We start from the raw sequence: 17840 nt of genomic DNA on the forward strand, positions 1-17840 counted from the left end.
ATACTTGGCTCAAAGACATCTTCTACGTATTAATTCCACCTCAATTCTGTTTCTATTTGCTTTCAACCATTAAAACAGTATTATCTGGCACCCCCAAATAAACGTAAAAGCAAACCCTGTACTGTTCGATAGCACTTAGCTATGTCAGGCATCGAGATGATCTCAGTGTGGTTTTTTAATTTTTTTTTTTGACTGTCAAAATAAAAAGCACAACATTAACCAATCCCTATTAGAGAATTAAAGGACACTACAGTTGACCCTTGAACACAAGTTGGAACTGTGCAGGTCCATATGTACACAGATTTTTTTCAATAAATACAGTACAGTATGGTAAATGTATTTTTCTTATGACTTTCTTAACATTTTTTCTTTACCTTATTTGATTGTAGGAATATGGTATATGATACATACACAAAAGCTGCATTAATCAACTGCTTATGTGGTCAGTAAGGCTTCGGTCAGCAGTGGGCTATTAGTAGTTCAGTTTTTGGACAATCAAAAGTTATATGCAGCTTTTTAACTGCATCGTGGGGTGGGGGGGAGGTCTGTGCCCCTAACCCCTGTGTTCAAGGGTCAATTGTGGTTAGAAAAAACAGAGGTATACACATCTTTTAAGTAGATTTTTATACTTAAGATACCTCTGTCAATAAATCTTGAAGGTCAAATGTTTCACAGGCCGCAATTACTCAAGCCCCAGGCAAACAAGAGAGTCTGGAGTGCTATGAAGGTTTCTCTTCTCTCAGGTTTTCATGTGCAATCACATGACGGATCCATGCGTGATCCAATGGCATCCAGGACACACCATGACTTACCAAAACCATTCCTAATCCATAAACTGTTTGGTCTAATAAACAGCAAACAGAGTATAGGTGGCAACAAAAATAGCAGTTTTGCATATTCCTGTTCAAATCAAGTTGGATTTGGCAGAGTACTGTTTTACTTTCCAGAGTGTAAAAAATAAATCCGTGGACTTCAGAAAAGCATCTGGTGTTCCAGGGAAATGCAGCTGTCAGCTTTGAAAGATGCCATGTGTTTGCCCACATAAAAGAATGTAATGAGCTATGGAAATATTATCCGGTTTCATGAACCAGAATAAAAACTCCATCATCAGTAGGCTGAAAGGAGGAGCTGTTTCAGTCCGTCAGGAACACAACTGTCGTGCACTATTTATCAGAGGTCTGTGCTACAAGTTGCACCTCCTAGACCTTCCAGCGCCTGCTCCCCTATTCTCTCTGCTGCTTCTCTGCCCGTACGGCAGGAGCCCACCGTTGTATTTCAGTGGCTCTACACCTGCTGTTAGATGCTGTTCTTCCTTCAGAAACCAACAGCAACAGCAACCGTGAGATGTAAATTACAGATACACTTCGAATAGACGGAACCAAATTCAGTGGTAGAATTCTTCAAGGAAGTTGTCTTTTGGATCTAGAATCTAACAATATAAAGGACAAAAAAAGAAACCTAGAGAGATATGCATTTTTTTGGTTGATATTAGAGTCAAAAACTAGATCTTCAGAGTGTACAGTAAACACAATAGCCAAAAAGTGGAAGCAACCCGAGTGCTCACTGCTGGATCAACAGAGAGACAAAACGCGGTATGTACGTCCAACAGATTATTCAGCCTTAAAAAGGAAAGGAATTCTGACACCTGCTGCAACATGCACGACCCGTGAAGACATGATGCTGAGGAAAATAAACAAATCACAAAAGGACAAATGTCGTAGGATTCCACTCACGTAAGGAACAGTCATAGCTCTAGTCGGAAACAGAAAGTAAAAAGGGGCAGGGTGTTTGCCAGGGGATGGGGGATGGGGAGCTGGTGTTTAATAGGTACAAAGTTCCTGTGTGGGAAGGTAAAAAAGTTCTGGGGAGGGACGGCAGTGATGGGTCGCACCACGACGCGAACAACTTAGCACACTGAATTGTCCACTTGGAAAGGGTTAAAACGGTAGATCCGATATTATTGTATATTTCACCACAATAAAATATAGTACAAATCAACTCTACCTGAAAATGAGCAAAGTCATACAAATAATTAAATTAAGGTACATTCAAAGAAACACACGCTCGTAACTTCGCTACCACTAAATAAACTGCAGCACGGTCTGAAGAAGCCTATAGAGCCAATCGATGGTCTCCCCATCGGCACGCTAGAGCCTTCGAGAGAGCACACCATGTAGTAAGAGTCTCTACGACACAGCCTGCTCAAGCAGCTAGTCCTTTCAAAACATTTCAAAGTTATAACTGAAATCAACCTCCCTTCCTCCCATCCCTTGGCTATAAATGCTACTGAAGCAGAGCTATACCGGCGGTCCTCAAGCCTGAGCCGTACCAGAAGCACCTGCAGGGCTGTGACGCCACGCCGCGGAGCCCACTTGCAGAACAGCCCCAGTCGGGAGAGAATCACAACTTAGAATTGCTAGAATTTGCATTCTAAACCAACTTGGTGTTAAAAGTAAAACGAAGGTAACAGGTGTTTGTGGAAGAGTTCTAAATATTAATAGCATAAATCCTGCAACACGACCAATGATCTCGTCAATGAATTTACTTCTTAAAATCTGTGCCTTACAGCTCTTAGTTCTGGGCCTGGTTTTTAAGACATATATGGGGATTAAGTTAGGAAAAAGAAAGAGAACACACATTTATGATGAGGACAACCCAATGTTACAGAATAACTTACTCATTAAGGAAAAAAAAAGAGTCATATAATAATTGACCTTTCAGGTTTAAACCTGAAGATATCTCAAAAAAAAAATTAGAATGCCATATTATCAGAGTCAATAATTTTTAAGTGAATTTTACGCTCTATAGGGGAACCACGGAAATGAAATTCTTTTATACCTGGTATTCATCACTATGGGAGAAAAGCCACCCAAAACACCAAATGACACATAAACCAGAACACATTTTTTAGTCAACTATAGTGATTATAAACTTCAGTTCACTGAATATGGACTCTGTTTTAACCACAAAAGATGATTTGAGTCAGATCCCTTCAAAATAAGATTCAAGTATAAGTAGTAAATACCTCCAAGTAAATACCTCCGAATATGATCCCATGTGACCTTTTGTCAAAATTTTCATTACCAGAAGCAGGAGTATCGCAGGAACACAAGCATGTATTCCAAGACTGACTTATTCTTTAGACAAATCTATTTCTGAGAGCTTACTCTACGCTCAGGTTACAAGGTGAAGGTGGAGAGACCAGTGAGATGACAGTGGGCCATGGAAGCACAGAGCGAGAACCCCACCTAGAAGAAGTGAGTCTGACCAGTTAGAGTCAGCCAGGTGGGAAGGAGGGAGGGAGGCATTCCAGGCAGTCTGCAAGAAAGGCACAGAGGCCATGGGAAATAACAGCAGACTGATGAAACTCCAACTGGTCCAATATAACTGGATGCGCAGCAAACCTGGGGGGCTCATGGGGAGACGAGGCTGGGGAGAGAGGCAGGAGGAGATGGGGAAGGGCCCCGGGTACCAAGCTGGGTACCAACTCGAGCCTCACTTTGAAGGTGCGGGACAGACACCTAAGAACTCCAACACGGTACGCGTTCCGATTTACAATCAGAGCCCCTGGCAGCAGCCCAGAGAAGACTAGGTGGTGAGATGGGGTCAGGAGTCCGAGTCCAGAGGCCTGGAACAAGATGCCAGGACCTGTCATCGGAGAGAAGCCAACACAATCGGAGATTCAGAAACAGCTCGAGTGGGGCGCCTGGCTGGCTCGGTCGGAGGAGCATGTACGAGACTCTTGACCTCAGGGTTGTGAGTTCAAGCCCCGCATGGGGTGTAGAGATGACTTAAATACATAATACTTTAAAAAAAAAGAAGAAAGAAAGAAAGAAAGAAAGAAAGAAAGAAAGAAAGAAAGAAAGAAAGAAAGAAAGAAAGAAAGAAAGAGGGAGGGAGGAAAACGGAATGGTTCGGGGGACATTCTGGACAGGGGAGGGTCTGGTCATCACTGAGCCTAAGGGGTGAGCAGGGAAGGCAGCCAGGGACGCCAAGGGCTCTGGTCTGAGGGCAGGGCAGGCCACATGGCGGTGGCACTTGTCAGAAGCAGCAGATCACAGGAAAAGGCAGAGCTTCAGAGCAGCACTTAATTGGGGTTTTTTTGGTTTGTTTTTTGTGTATTTGTTTTCTGTTAGGCTGTGTTCTTGGCGCGGACAGGAGGAGGGAGCGGATTCTGTTTCAGTGATGCTAAATTTGTACGTAGTCAAGTGGAGATGTCCTGGCAGGCAGCTGGCTAGGAATCTGGAAGCTCCTGAGTGGGGGTCTAGGCTGAAGATAAACTTTGAGATCTTCTGTTTATAAAGTAACAGTTGAAGCCATGGGTTTAAATGAGGCTGCCCAGGAAAAGATGTCAGGTGAGAGAGAACTGGATAGTTCTAAACTAGCATTAACTACCACTTAAAACACCATGATGTTTATGAGACCAGAAAACACAGCATATACAACCGGCGGTCCCAAAATAGCAAAACGAGTATCGTTAGAGGAGAAAGAGGAGTCCATCTGCCCCCGAAGGCATGGAAGTGGGGAGAGAGAGACAAGGTCGGTCAGAAGGGCAGGCTGGAGAGTTCCACATGCAGCGTCTAATCTCTAATCAAATATGCAAGACACTCACACACTGGACGCTTATCAATAACGCCAAGTGCGCTCCCAATACTCTAGTGTGAAAACGTGCAGGGGAGCCAGGACACAGATGGCAAGATTTCTGAATGGAAAAAGGATTCAGTACACAGCAAGACACACAAAGCGGTTACCTTATACAGAGTGATAACCATATATACACAAACTTCTCAAAAAAAAAAAAAAAGCTAGCTCTTCTAACATCAAATTGTACCTTGCAAAAAAATTTGAACGCAGTATATGATCTCATGTAAAATCACTCCCTAGAAATACACAAAACTGTTTCCCTCTTGTATAGGTTAAAATCAAGAAAGAAGAATCAGTTACGACACCAGGCAAGCCAAGTCCTCTCTTCAGTGAACTTTTCTGTGGACGCTTCTCCAACCAGCCTGATATCCCTACCCAGGGCTCAAAAGGATGAAGCACCAAGAGCCAGACCCCCCAGACCACTGCCCCCCCACTAGCCCCCAGCCCGGCCTCCAGCAGCACTGCTGCTCGCGCTGTACCCAAAACCTCTCGATCAGACCTGCCAAAACGTGAACTCCTTTCACCTGCTTTCTGTGTAAAACATTAGGACCAATGAAGTGGGTTAAAAAGTAACTGTAAATAGACCCAGTTTAATTTGGGAAAGAATATTCTGCATCTTATTTGCAATTCAACATTCTTGAAGAGGGTCACTGGGACCGGAGAGGAGCAGCAGGTTTTCACCACTAAACAAATAAAGCCCGTCTCCATCACCAAGCATTTCAACAGAGCTGTTCCGAGTCGCTGAACTGATTCGAGGCTGCACCTGCTCCTATCTGCTACCGTGAACAATTAAGTCAGCCAAAGGTTAAGGGGACGGGACTGGACGATGACCCAGTTTCTCTAACAAAGTGAGGGCATGAAAGGAAACAAAGGGAAGGCAGAATACGGGAGAAGCGTGGAGACTAAAGACACAAAAACCAAGATCGGGAACCAAACAACTTCTGAAAAGACATCGTTCTAGACAGTCGAGAGAAGTCTGAACACAGTGTTTTCGTGAAATGTGATGATGACATGGCAATCGTGTTTACTGGTTAGAGAGACGTGCTGAAGGGGTTATGGATGAGTTCACAAGATGCCTGAAAGCTGTTCTAAATACAGCAGGAAAAGAAAAAAGTGTGTGCGTGTGTGCGTGTGTGTGTGTGTGTGTGTGACAGATGACACAATAGTTAGTGGTAAGCGCTGTTCCTGCCGGAGCAGGGTGATAGGCCCGTGGCATTGACTGGACACTGCACCCTCTCTACGCTTGAAAATGTCCATAATACAAGGTTTTGGGGTTTTTGTCTGGTATTTTCTGTTTACACAAAAACAGGTAAATCAGAGAGGCAAGGAGCTGAGTCAGATCCTGCTTTATTTCTCCTTTGAATATTTCCTACTGCACCACAACTGTCTTCACCCTAGCACATTAAAAATAATTCAGAATGCATAATGTGTTGGCAAGTGGGTGTCAAAGAAGGGAAAATGCCTAGTTCTATACAAAGCAGCATGTAATGAAAAGTGTACTATAATTGTCCATTTCCAAAACCAAGTAAGCCTGACTAATCACACCCCAGCTTGTATGAAATGCAATAGGACTCACACTATGGCAGTCAAACACCCCATAAAGGAGAAGACTACAACGTCACCCCACTGAAAATTGACCAGGATTTAAGACCCCATCAGAGAAATTGGATCATTTCCCTCCTTTCCTAGACTTGAATAAATTTTTTAAAGTCGGCTACCCAAAACACAGGAACACTGCTTATTCCCCTCTGAGTAAAAACAAATCTTACTGCCTACTAGGCTGCCTGAAGATCTAATGCCGCCTCGATCAACAAGAGGATGTATTTCAATATCACCACGAGAAACTAAGAAACCAGAGTCAGGGACGCCAAAAGGCCCAGGGACGAATCTAGGATGAGAGGAAGAAGACGTGCTTCGAGAAGAACAATGAGAGACAGGATGACAACACTTCAAACTAAAACGCTGCTCAAAACCCAATGTGCACGCGACTTGGGTCAGAGGTGGACGGTGAAAGTGGGACGAGGGACGTGCACGCGACTTGGGTCAGAGGGGAACGGTGAAAGTGGGACGGGGGACGTGCACGCGACTTGGGTCAGAGGGGAACTGTGAAAGTGGGACGGGGGACGTGCACGCGACTTGGGTCAGAGGGGAACGGTGAAAGTGGGACAGGGGCTCAAAATTTCTTTGGGAGGAGGCAGCCAGTTGCCAGAAAGAGTGAACAAGGACAAAGCAAGTCCGGGTTCCAGCAGGACTTATGCTCTTCCGCCCCAACCAACCCGAGGAAAAATCTGGAAGTGGGGTGGCTTGTGTGCCAGGCCTCCTCCTCAGAAAGCACTCTATTTCTCGGATTTCTGCACACCTCGCTCTCACCCCAGAAAGACCAGGCTCGGTTCAACTCAACGTGGGGCTCTTCTCACACTGCAGTCATACACACAAGTCTACCTGGGGTCCCCAAAGGTGTCCCCTCCTGTTTTGATAGAGGAAATTTGAATGGATGGACTAAAGCCTAATAGAAGTACAAATGCCTGTTTAACCTAAAAGAAATCTTAAAAATAAAATACACACATGCAGAGAAGTCATTTACTTACTGATTCACTTCACCTAGTATTTGGAGGTAGGCAAAGGGCTGGAGGTAAAGAAGGAAGAGGGGAGGGCGCGGACATCGCTAGGCCCTGTCCTCCCTACTTCCCTATCTACGGGCTAATTCCAGCACCTCCTCACCACGGCCTTACTCCTAGGTGACTGGCCTAGTCACTGGGTCACCCAGCAGTTTGTGGCAGGGACTAGATGTGTACCCAACTCACAGCAAATCCCTCCCTCCTGCCTTCATCATCTGGTCTTAGCGGGAAGCCGGGAGACACCTGAGGAAGGGGAAAAGGGGCTAAAAACACAAAGAATGAAACAAACAAAAGTAAGAGAGAGAAGAGCAAAAGCAAATTTCATGGCGGTGGGCCATTTAACCAACGACTGTGCAGTGGCCAGTAGCTTCTGCGTTTGGTCAACCTCCGAAAGCACACTGCCTCAACCGCCAGGCAGGTGCCTGTCAACAGACCTTCGCGTGATTTAGGAAGATGTAAAAAAAAAAAAAAAAAAAAAAGTCAAATTCATCACGAAAGGGCTCTGCTCCTAAGGGAAGTATTGGTTAATTGAAGGATCACAGTGCGTTACTTCTTTTTCATGGAGAAAACATAAATCTCTTGTCTGAAAACAGACCACAGAGTTACATTTTAGATCGGAGTTTCCATCAGACCCACTTCCCAAGTCCTCACACGCAAAGCTCCTGCGCACAGACGTCAGCGGACCAAGTGCAATCCGAGAGGCTACTCCACGCTCGGCAGCAACACTTGAGGGAACGGGAAAGAATCCGCAAAGTCACCGCCCCGGGGAACATTCGCCATACTGTCTGGAGCCCTGAGAATACAAGGAACTGCGGTCAGCAGCGACGACCCTGATGGAAAGGAGTCGGAGGCAAGGGAAAGAGAGGCGAGCGGCCCCGCAGAGGCCTGGGGAAGCGGGCTAGGTCAGCAGGACCGAGACTCAAAGAAACAGACGGGGAAAAGCAAGCAGCCACGGTGAGGAAGGAAGTGTCGAAAGGGTAGAAGGGCCGGAAAAACACTGCGTGGCAGAACAGCACGGAATAGATTAAAAAATTCATGTTTGTGAAGTAAGGTTAAACAGAGAGGGGAGGACAGGAAGAGCCTCGAGGAAGAGCACAGCGGGTGACACCGATATAGAGGTCACTCAAACAGGACTGCCAAGTGGACAGAGCGTCTGGCAGCAGAACGCGGGATGACCTGCAGGCGTAAAAGACCAAACAAGAAAACTCACTCGGGGAGTGCCAGGACAGAAAGGATCAGAAATGCGGACCCGAGGGCACAATCTCTGCCTGCTGGGCCGCAGATGGCGGGGGAGGCGGGAGCCCTGGAAGGAGGCTGGTGCTCCTGAGAGCAGAGCCCAGGCGCACGGTGCTAGTGCGGGGGGCGGCTGGGGGGCAGCAGGGCACGCGGCAGGGCCTCTCCCATCACGCGCTCCAGCGGGTCAAAACGACAGCTGTCCTGGGGCCGAAAGGGAGGAGAGGCCAGTCCTCGCCCCACTTGTACGCGCTGGCGCCGAGCTCTCCGGGCCACAGAGCACGGCGGGCGGCCCCCTCCCCGCACCCGGAGGTACCAGACCAGACCCTCTCCCGGGCGCCCTGCTGCACATCTCTACCACCCGCTCACTAGCTCCTTCGCCCCTCCTCGGGCTGGTACTAAGAGGCCTGTGAGGTCAGAAGGGGGAAAGCTGTGCTTAAAAATGCTTCGTCTTGGGGCGCCTGGGTGGCACAGCGGTTAAGCGTCTGCCTTTGGCTCAGGGCGTGATCCTGGCGTTCTGGGATCGAGCCCCCCATCAGGCTCTTCTGCTATGAGCCTGCTTCTTCCTCTCCCACTCCCCCTGCTTGTGTTCCCTCTCTCGCTGGCTGTCTCTATCTCTGTCGAATAAATAAATAAAATCTTTAAAAAAAAAAATGTTTCGTCTTTTAAAACTGTGTTTTCTCCCAGAAATGTCAACATGAAACACTCCCACAAGCACGACAGGGTCCTCCCTCCCATGCCAAGCTCCTGCTTTGTGGGATTCCCCTTGCTCCGCCCAGGCAAGACCCCAGATCTTTTAAGTGTCCTGCAGGGATTCACTACCCCTCCCAACGTGCAGAGACTGGACAAGGCAGAGGCATCCTGGGGAACAAGAACCTTCGGAAGCCCCTGCAGGGCATGAGGAAGGACTGGGGAAGCAGATCTCTGCCACTAAGTGCGCCTCGGGCTCCTCACCCTCCAAGGGGAGAGAGGGGCTTTCAGGCCGTTTCTCCACTTCACCGAAGCTCCAACATGCTGTTTCTGGGCAAATGTCTCACAAAAGCAAGCCCTTAAAATGCCACAAGGGCCTGCTGGAAAACTCCACCTCCATCTTGCTCGTGTGCCATTTAACTCAAATGAGTCAATGAGAACATCGATGTGATTTCTTCATGCTACGGGTATACGGATCCCAAAACAAATGATAAATTTTCACTAAATCGATCAAGTGCAATGAACAAATTTGATGCCCACTGTGATGTCGCTATTTACACTAGGCATTCTCCACCTAAGCCATTTTCTGGCCATACTAAACTCAGTCACACGCCTGGCTGACAGACAAGGGCATGTGTTCACTGAGTGGCATTTCCCCCAACAGTCTCCTCCCCCTAGGACCCCCCCCCCCCCCGACTCCCGTGAAGCAGGACTTGGAGCCTCATACCCATTCCCCAGGCCGACCACCCACCCAGCACTCCCACCACTACCCAGCCCTCACTGTGGTGCTCTCTCAAAACCCTTGCCCTTGAGGGGCACCTGGCTGGCTCAGTCCATAGGGCATGGGACTCTTGGATCCATGTGGGTTTGAGCCCCAAACTGAGTGTGGAGCTCACTTAAAAATAAAATCTTAAAAAAAAAAAAAAAACCCTTGAAGCTATAGTTCTGTTCCTGCTTTAACTGTCTCTCCTCACTCTGAAGAACTGCAAAGAATATTTCCAGCCTAAGTCTATTATACTACTGTTTCTCCTCAATGAAAAAAATAATAATAAAGCAAGGTAAATAAAGAGAATTTCATGATGTACAATTTCAGTCTGAAAAGTGGCCAATGACACCACACAAAAATCACTAAGGACTTAAAACATTCTAGCTTCTATCTAATTCTGGAAGGAGAACATATTTCATTTTCAGATTAAAAAATATTTTCCACAACCCAAAAGAAAATGACTACTTGCCTCAAAACAAAAGCAATTTAAAACAGTTAATTTTAAAAGCCTGGGGGGGGGGTGTGTTCAGAACTTGAATCTCAAATTCTCCTGGAAATCCACACATAAAATGGGCAGGACAAACTTCACCATTTTGAAAACAGTCAAGTAAGAAAAATAAGGAAGCTGATCATTAGACAATTAAAACTCCTCTTTATTAATCTAGTGTCCGCAGAAGAGACCAAAAAACCTTTGCCTCACACAATCAGGGTTGCACTGAGCTTTTAAGATCGAACTTAATGTTTTAGAAAACAGAACGCACCTCTCCCGGCTCCTGTGCTCCCGAGCCGAGCCGACCCAGCCTGGCCCAGCCCCTGGGGCACTTCTCAGCCTCACAGGGGGCCACGGGAGGCCACTGGGCTCCACTGCTCCCCACACCTCTCCCCCAACCCCACCAGCCTCTGCCAACTGAAAGGGTTGGGCCACCAACCCTGGGCAAATAATCCACAGAGGCCAATAACCTACATCCTCACTCCAGGGGAGAGATGCCCAGATGGAGTCTCTCTAGAATCTGACCCGGGAAACATGACAAGACTCGGTCACTTAGAAACTGAAAGAATTCAACAAGAAACGCCACAAAGTTGAACTAGGGCTGGAGGCGCTTTGAATAGCTAAAACCGCACAAGAGCTGAAGCCACAGGGGAGGGAAAACCAGGAGGGAGCAAAGCGGCGGACCAGCAGGAGAAGGGGAAGAGAGGCTCCCCCCTCCGGAGTGAGGCAGAGTCCCACGGGGTGAAGTTCCAGGGACACGGCAGCCGAGGTTCCCCAGAGCTGCCGGGAACCACCTTCCAATGCCAGGTTCTTGGAGCTCAGCCCAGGCAGCTCGCATTCCTGCGTTTCTGTGCGATGCACATCGCCCCAGCACACCACACGTGCTCCCGCGGACAATACCCCCTCTCAAGCCCTCTGGAGTGGCTCTCTGCTGCAGAGACCAAAAGCCAAGGCAGCGCGCATAACATGCAAACAGGAAACAAGCCTTTCTGATAAACCATTAACAAACAGTCTTAGTATTTAAGGGAAACGCGGCGGTGCCTGGCTGGCTCCATCGGTCAAACACGCGACTCTCGATCTAGGGGTTGTAAGTTCGAGCCCCGCACAGGGTGTACAGAATACTTAAAATCTTCCAAAAAAAAACAAAAAAAAAAAAGGGAAACACAGAACTAAAAACACCACCCCCATGCCAAAAGGAAAACCTGCAACACCTCACACTGACCGAGAAGAGGCACAGGGGACTTCCTGAGGTACTGGGTGGAAAGGTTCTGCGTCCTGACAGCGATCCGGGTCACTCTGTCATCCACACTGATCCAACTGTACACCTAACGGGACCAGCTCACTGTGTGTAAATTAGAGCCCAATTTTTAAAATCTCCCTAAATCTAAATCGTTTTCTCGAGAGGACTTGCATTTTGGGGGTTATTTTTCAAAACTATATTGCTCTGGATAAATCTCACAAACAAGGCTGCACAGAAGCAGCCAGATGCAAAAACACCTGAGTTTCTAGTTAAATATAGAACAGAAACAGCCAACACTCGTCAATAGTGTTCGAAGTCAGAGCAGCGGCCAACTCTGAGCTGGGAGGGAGGGGGCAAGTGGGATTTCTGGCTGGGCTGGTATGTTCTGGATCTTGACCTTGGTCCAGTTTGGCATTTTCATCGCTATGTCCATGCAAAAGCATTTCCTGTACATAGCTTATATTATACCTTAACAGTAACACAGAAAAGAAAGGAAAAGAAGGAATACCCAAGAATATTCTGAAAGTGATCAGGAAAGATTTGTTTTACAATCTAATGAAACGCTTATTTTCAGCCAAACTCTTCAGATAAATAACAAAGAAAATGAAGACTTTGGTTACCCCATTTGTGGAATTCTACTATGCCTCATGAACTTGATGTCAGGGGGAAAAAACTCATTCGGCAGAGGCCTTAGAATAATCTAAATCAAACTCCATTCCGTAGTGCTCACTGCTGTGCAAGGGAATCCACGGGCTACCGGACTGCGCTTCCAAAGCAGCAGCAGAGGGGAAAACCACTCTCCACGTCCCTTTTCGACTTCACCAAACAAAAAGAGCAAAATCCAGAAGTATTTAGTCAGAATCCCACTTCTGTGTTTTCAAAGAGAGAATTAACTCAAACTCACATATTAACCTGAGGTGCATTTTTAAAAAACAAACATGCAGCTTTTGATTTTGAGAGATTTACGGTTCAAAAACATTTCACGAACTCTAGATCCAGATCATAAGCATAAAAACAGAATAAGTAAAAAGCGGAGCAACGGCGACAAAATTATAAAATAAACATCCGTTTACAGATCATCAAATTTGAATACTTAAAAAAAAAAGAAGCCAAAGACTAAATTAAAATGGAAAGTACTTACAGCCATAATTAATTCAAAGGGGTGTTTATACACCCTCACTGGTGACTGGTATTTCTGCACCATGATTGTAACACAATAGCAACCCTCTCACACCTGCAAAACACAAATATATATGATTAAAAAAAAAAACCCATGATTAAGCCTGGAAAAAATTAAGTCTGCATTTACTCATCATACCACAGTCTAACTGTAGAAAGGGACCTCAATAGGTCACGTAATTCTCTACACACAAAAACCCAAAGATGACATTTGGACTATACAAGGAGAGAGAAGGAAATAAGACAGTAAGAAAAGGTGAAGGAAGTCCAAGTGTCATGAGGGAAACAGCTCTGCTCTGCCTCCTGGGGCCTCTCCAGGGGCTGGGCTGGGTGCAGGATCCCAGTTCTTCCCAGCGCTGAAATGTTATGATCCAATTATTAGTTCTTGAATCATTTTCTCTTCCACAACTTCTACAAGAAGCCAAATAAAAATGATGGCACCTAAGTCTGGAGACACACAAAAATTACAACGGAAAAAAAAATACTATTGTATCTCAAATTATGGAATACTCCTCAAAAGCTAGCTTCAAAGTAAACTTGTCAATCCTGGTTTTCTAACTGCGTAGACTACAATTGCAGAGACCTGTTTCCGAATGGCAGCAACACCACACACTCTGGCGGGGTGGAACCTCCAGCCTCAAACAGCTGTGATATCTGTCAATAATCCACTAAATGCTGGACCCTACTTCCCAGAGGAAGGAATCCTCCTGCAAGGTACCTACTCCCACTCCGGTGCCAACCTACACGCATTTTTCTGAAAAACACATTTTTTTTTTTTTTTTTGGAGTCCTCTGCCTGACTGTACTTCCCTATTTAAAAGTGAGGAAGAAAAATAAATCCAAAGAGCCTACCTGTCCTGCTGAGAATAATCATTAAGAATGTTACTTCATGCTGAATATGGTCAGAGGATGTCCAAATGTACAAAATGGAATATCCTCAAGGAGCCCAAAGTCTAGCTGTAATTTAAAAAAATATATATGGAGATATATTTTATTTCAGAAGATTCCTATCTATATTATTACATTTAACCAGGTCTGGAACTCTCTCTGGTGTATTTGTTTAGCATATCTCTCTGTAAGAACAGGTTACCTTGGACAACAGCACTGGCAGTCTGAAAGCTGCTACACAATTACTCCCCGTGACCTCAAACCAGTCATTTGACTTCCCTCGGACTCAGTTTCACCTCTGTGAAATGAGGTTTTGGGTGAGATAATCTCGAAGGACTTCCAACTCTGAAATCATGACACTCAGAGCCAAACTCCGGAGTCCTCCTACCTCACTGCCCTGGAAGCCGGCATTAATATTGATTCTGGGACCGGCAGGTCCTGATGCGCGGGGACCGCGTTCTATTTCGTTCTGCAAACCTGACAATGCTGGTGCACAATTTTAAAACTGGGAAATTAACTTTAGAGCATCTCCCAGAGACGGAGAGGCTGGTTACAGGGTATAAAAAGGGATGCGGGGGTTGGGGGAGACTTAAAAAGCAGAATGCTCGGTGAAGATACTCTAACACCCATTCAGGATTCCACTGCCCGGAAGAACCCAGAGTGACTACTCTGGGAACCTGCTAATTCACGAGCTTCTGAACTCCTGCCACTGCCCAGCTTCGGATGCTCAGGTCCAGAGAAACGTCCTAAGTGGGAATCCGGAGTTAACAACGGCCAAGTGGCATCCTGGACCAGGGCAGCCTCTATTGCATGACAATTGGTGCTTAAAAATTAGCCAATGGCCAGACCTAGAGAGTCCACCGCGCGCAGGCGGAGGGGCGGCCGGGCCCTCGGGCCGGTCGGCGGGGGTGGGGGGTCCAGCGCGGCGGCCCCCGCGGGCCCCCCGCCCCGGCCGGCCCGGAGGTGGGGAACCGAGGGCGGGCTTGGACCCCAAACTCTACTACCCGCAGGGAGGGCTCCCGGAGTGCGAAAGAGGGGTCTACGGGGGCTACCGGGACAGCGACGGCGGCAGGGGCGGCGGGGCTCGCTCCCGCCGGGGCCAAGGAAGCCGAGGGGCCGCGAAGAGCCCCGCGGCGCTGGGAGGGGCCGGGCCGGGGGCGCGCTCGGAGCCCGCCGCGACAACGCGTGCCTACCTCTTGTCAGAAAGGCCGGGCCCGGGACGCGGGGCGGGGGGGGGCGCTCATCCCGGCGGCTCCGTGGTGCCGTCGCCGTTCCACTGCCGGCGGCCGCAGCTCCGCCGCCGGTTCCGGGGAGTGGACGGGGTGGGGGGGCGGGAGCGGGAGGGGCGCGGCGAGGCTCGAGTGGTTGTTACGGGTGACGGGGAGGGCGGGGCCCGGCGGCCGGAAGGAGCGCGCGTGCGCGAGTGCGGCCGAAGGACGGAGGCGGGCGCGACGACCGTTGCTAGGGGAGGGGGAGGGGGACACAACCCGGGCGGAGCCGCGCTGCGCAGGCGCCATCTCGGGGGCCGGCAGGCGTGGGAGGAGCTCGGCGCTGGCGCCGGCCCTGGCGCACGGGCTGGTCTCACGGAGGCCGCTGGCTCCGCCCTGTTGCGTCACGGGGCGGGGCTAGGGTGGGGGGCGGAGCGAGACGCCAAAGAGGGCCGCGAGTCTGGCGGAGAGTTTCGCTGAGTTGGAGCTGGCGGGTCCCGGCCCGGCCTTCTGGTTTTGTGGCTGCCCGGGGCCGGAGCCAGGGCGCTGCCCCGAGGTCTGACCGGCGCCGGAGGTCCAGTGCCTCCTCATTTTTTGCGCACTGCTCAGGAGCAGTAGGCCTCCCCCTGCAGTGCCCTGACCACATTCTCGCCGAGTAATGCAGCTGAGGCGAGTGCCAGGGCTTGGGAGGGGCTGGGTGGAACCGAGCATCATCTTGTCAACACGTCCGGACCCCGCGGTGCAACTGACGTGGGGCCAGGTCAGCCCCTCGAGACCAGGAGGGCTGCGTTCCAGCGGGACAGCGCGGTTCCAGCGCCAGCTCTGAAGCACGAGTGTGATGCACGCTGAGACGCGGGTCTTTAAGGGGGGTGAAGGACTGGAGAAGGCCATCGCGCACGTCCACCCACACAGCGAGGCTGGCTTTACAGCCCACACGCAATTTCTCCGGCGGTGTCACTGCTGTGCCCTTTGCATTAGTCACCTGGGTGGATGCACATTGGATGCTCTGCCATCGCACAGCCCATTTCCGGAACTGCTTTGGAATTTCCTTCAGGGCCAGTTCAGCAGCCACACAAGAACATCATTGATAACTTGATCACACCTTGTTCTTCGCAAACCATCATTTTCCAGCTTGAGCACCCACACTGCTCACTACTCTCAGCTCCGACTGGCTTTTGCCTGTTTGTAAAAATCACACCCACCTTCGAAAGATGCTTTCAAAAAGAGACATCCCAGGAATGATGAGCCTCCTGGTAGGTGTAAACAGCAGCACCTATGAAACGGTCTTGGTGAAAACTGACCTGATCTGATAAGCCTGTAGGTGTAACCACCCATTTACAGGGGACAGAGAACAGAGGAACATGGCAAATGATACCATGGGGAAACAATTGCCCAAGCATCAGCTGTGGGAAACCCTGCATGACAAACACATTCTTTATCAGATAAATTCCAAAGGAAAAAAAGGGGGGAAGGCCTAAAAGAAGTTGGGAAATCACTGAGCCATACACTGAGGACTCCTGAACTTTTGTCTGTATATAGCACACTTCAATTGAAACTTTTCGGGAAAAACAGACCTGAGACATCGACCAATTGCAGTATATGAACTTATCCCATCCTGATTTTCGCAAATAAAATAAAGTGTTATGAAACCAGGGAGCTTAAACACTTTCAACATACAATAATACTAAAAAGTTACTAATTCTTTAAGCGGGATATGGTATTATGGCTAACATTTTTGAAAGAAGCCCTGTCTTTTAGGGACACACTGAAATATTTTGGAGTGAAATGCTGTGCTGTCTAGGATTACCTTCAAAATAAGCCAGGTGGGGAGAAGAGGGAGTAAGGACTTAGATGAAATAAGACTGGTCCTAAGTTGATAATTGTTCATTGTATGATTGTGTCCACTTTTGTCTATGTTTGTAATTACCAATAATAAAACATTTTTCAGAGAAAAAAAGATGGTCTGTCACCACTGAGGCTGTCAGATCAAGACATACTTACAAAAGAGGTATTTGAAAACGTCTCAAGCAATAGTAGTATCATTGAGATACAAGAACAGACTCCCAAGGAATCTAACTTGAAGGAAACAACACTTGTTTAGATGTATAAATTATGGTACTGTTTGATTGGTTTTAAATCAGTTTTATTGCACAAGTGTCCAACACCTACAAGAAACTCCACTGAGCGACATACTACAGAGTTAAATAAAAAGAAGCAGTCTCCGTCCTGTGAGCACACGCATGCGGAGCTCTGACTATATGGCAGACCCCGCGTGAGGCATAAAGATGAGTACGGTGTAGAGGGGAAAGCAGAGAAGAAAGGGGATCAGGTTTGGCGGCCAGTGACCAGAACCCCAAAGTCAAAGTGTCATGACAAAACTGAAGTGTATGTCCCTCACCCGTGAACAAGGTTGACGGCTGGTATGGCACCTCCATCACCAATATCAATTGCCAGCTTCCCCAAAGGACCATCAGAATAATGTGCTGATGAACCAAGGCTAAGGTGGTCGAAGCAACAACAGCAGGGGAGAGCTCCACCTGGACCAGAGTCAGCCTGGAGACACTCTTGGTGCGTCAGCTGGACGAGGTCAGGGAGACATTTCAGGGTGTACAGGTCTCAGCTTAAGTGTTCAAGGCAGGTCTCTCAAAGCTGAGGCCCAAAAAGGACCAGGCCAATTTGTGATGTAGTTGTTGAGGCCTGGTGGACACAACAAGCAGAAGTTCTTGAAGATTCTAGTCTTGATAAGTAAACAGTTGTCTGATAAACAAGCTGTTTGGCCAGGTGAGCAATCTGTCCTCCTGAGAGGGGGTTGTTTGCCAAGATGAGCCATCTTTTGTTAGAAGACATTATTTTTCATGAGTATCCTGAAGCAAACAGTGAAGGTT

The 17840-nt window shown here is 48.0% G+C and overlaps 1 protein-coding gene across 3 annotated transcripts in view; it reads right to left on the minus strand.

Annotated features, from left to right (window-relative positions):
* The window catches only part of SEC14L1 (SEC14 like lipid binding 1), a 47080-nt gene extending 31995 nt beyond the window's left edge, over positions 1–15085 (minus strand). For 2 of the 3 annotated variants that reach the window (XM_045813938.2, XM_045813940.2), the window contains exons 1-3: positions 14941–15085; positions 13712–13816; positions 12823–12915 (exon numbers count right to left, since the gene is read on the minus strand). In XM_045813938.2, the coding sequence (XP_045669894.1) occupies positions 12823–12885 (63 nt within the window). In that variant the 5' untranslated portion in view covers positions 12886–12915; positions 13712–13816; positions 14941–15085. The remainder of the gene's footprint in view (positions 1–12822; positions 12916–13711; positions 13817–14940) is intronic. The other variant, XM_045813939.2, reaches the window with a different exon arrangement.
* Between the last annotated feature and the right edge of the window lie 2755 nt (positions 15086–17840).

Source organism: Ursus americanus, chromosome 23, assembly GCF_024610735.1.
Source record: "Ursus americanus isolate L20-20 chromosome 23, mUrsAme1.1.p, whole genome shotgun sequence".
In the NCBI taxonomy this organism is placed as follows: domain Eukaryota; kingdom Metazoa; phylum Chordata; class Mammalia; order Carnivora; family Ursidae; genus Ursus; species Ursus americanus.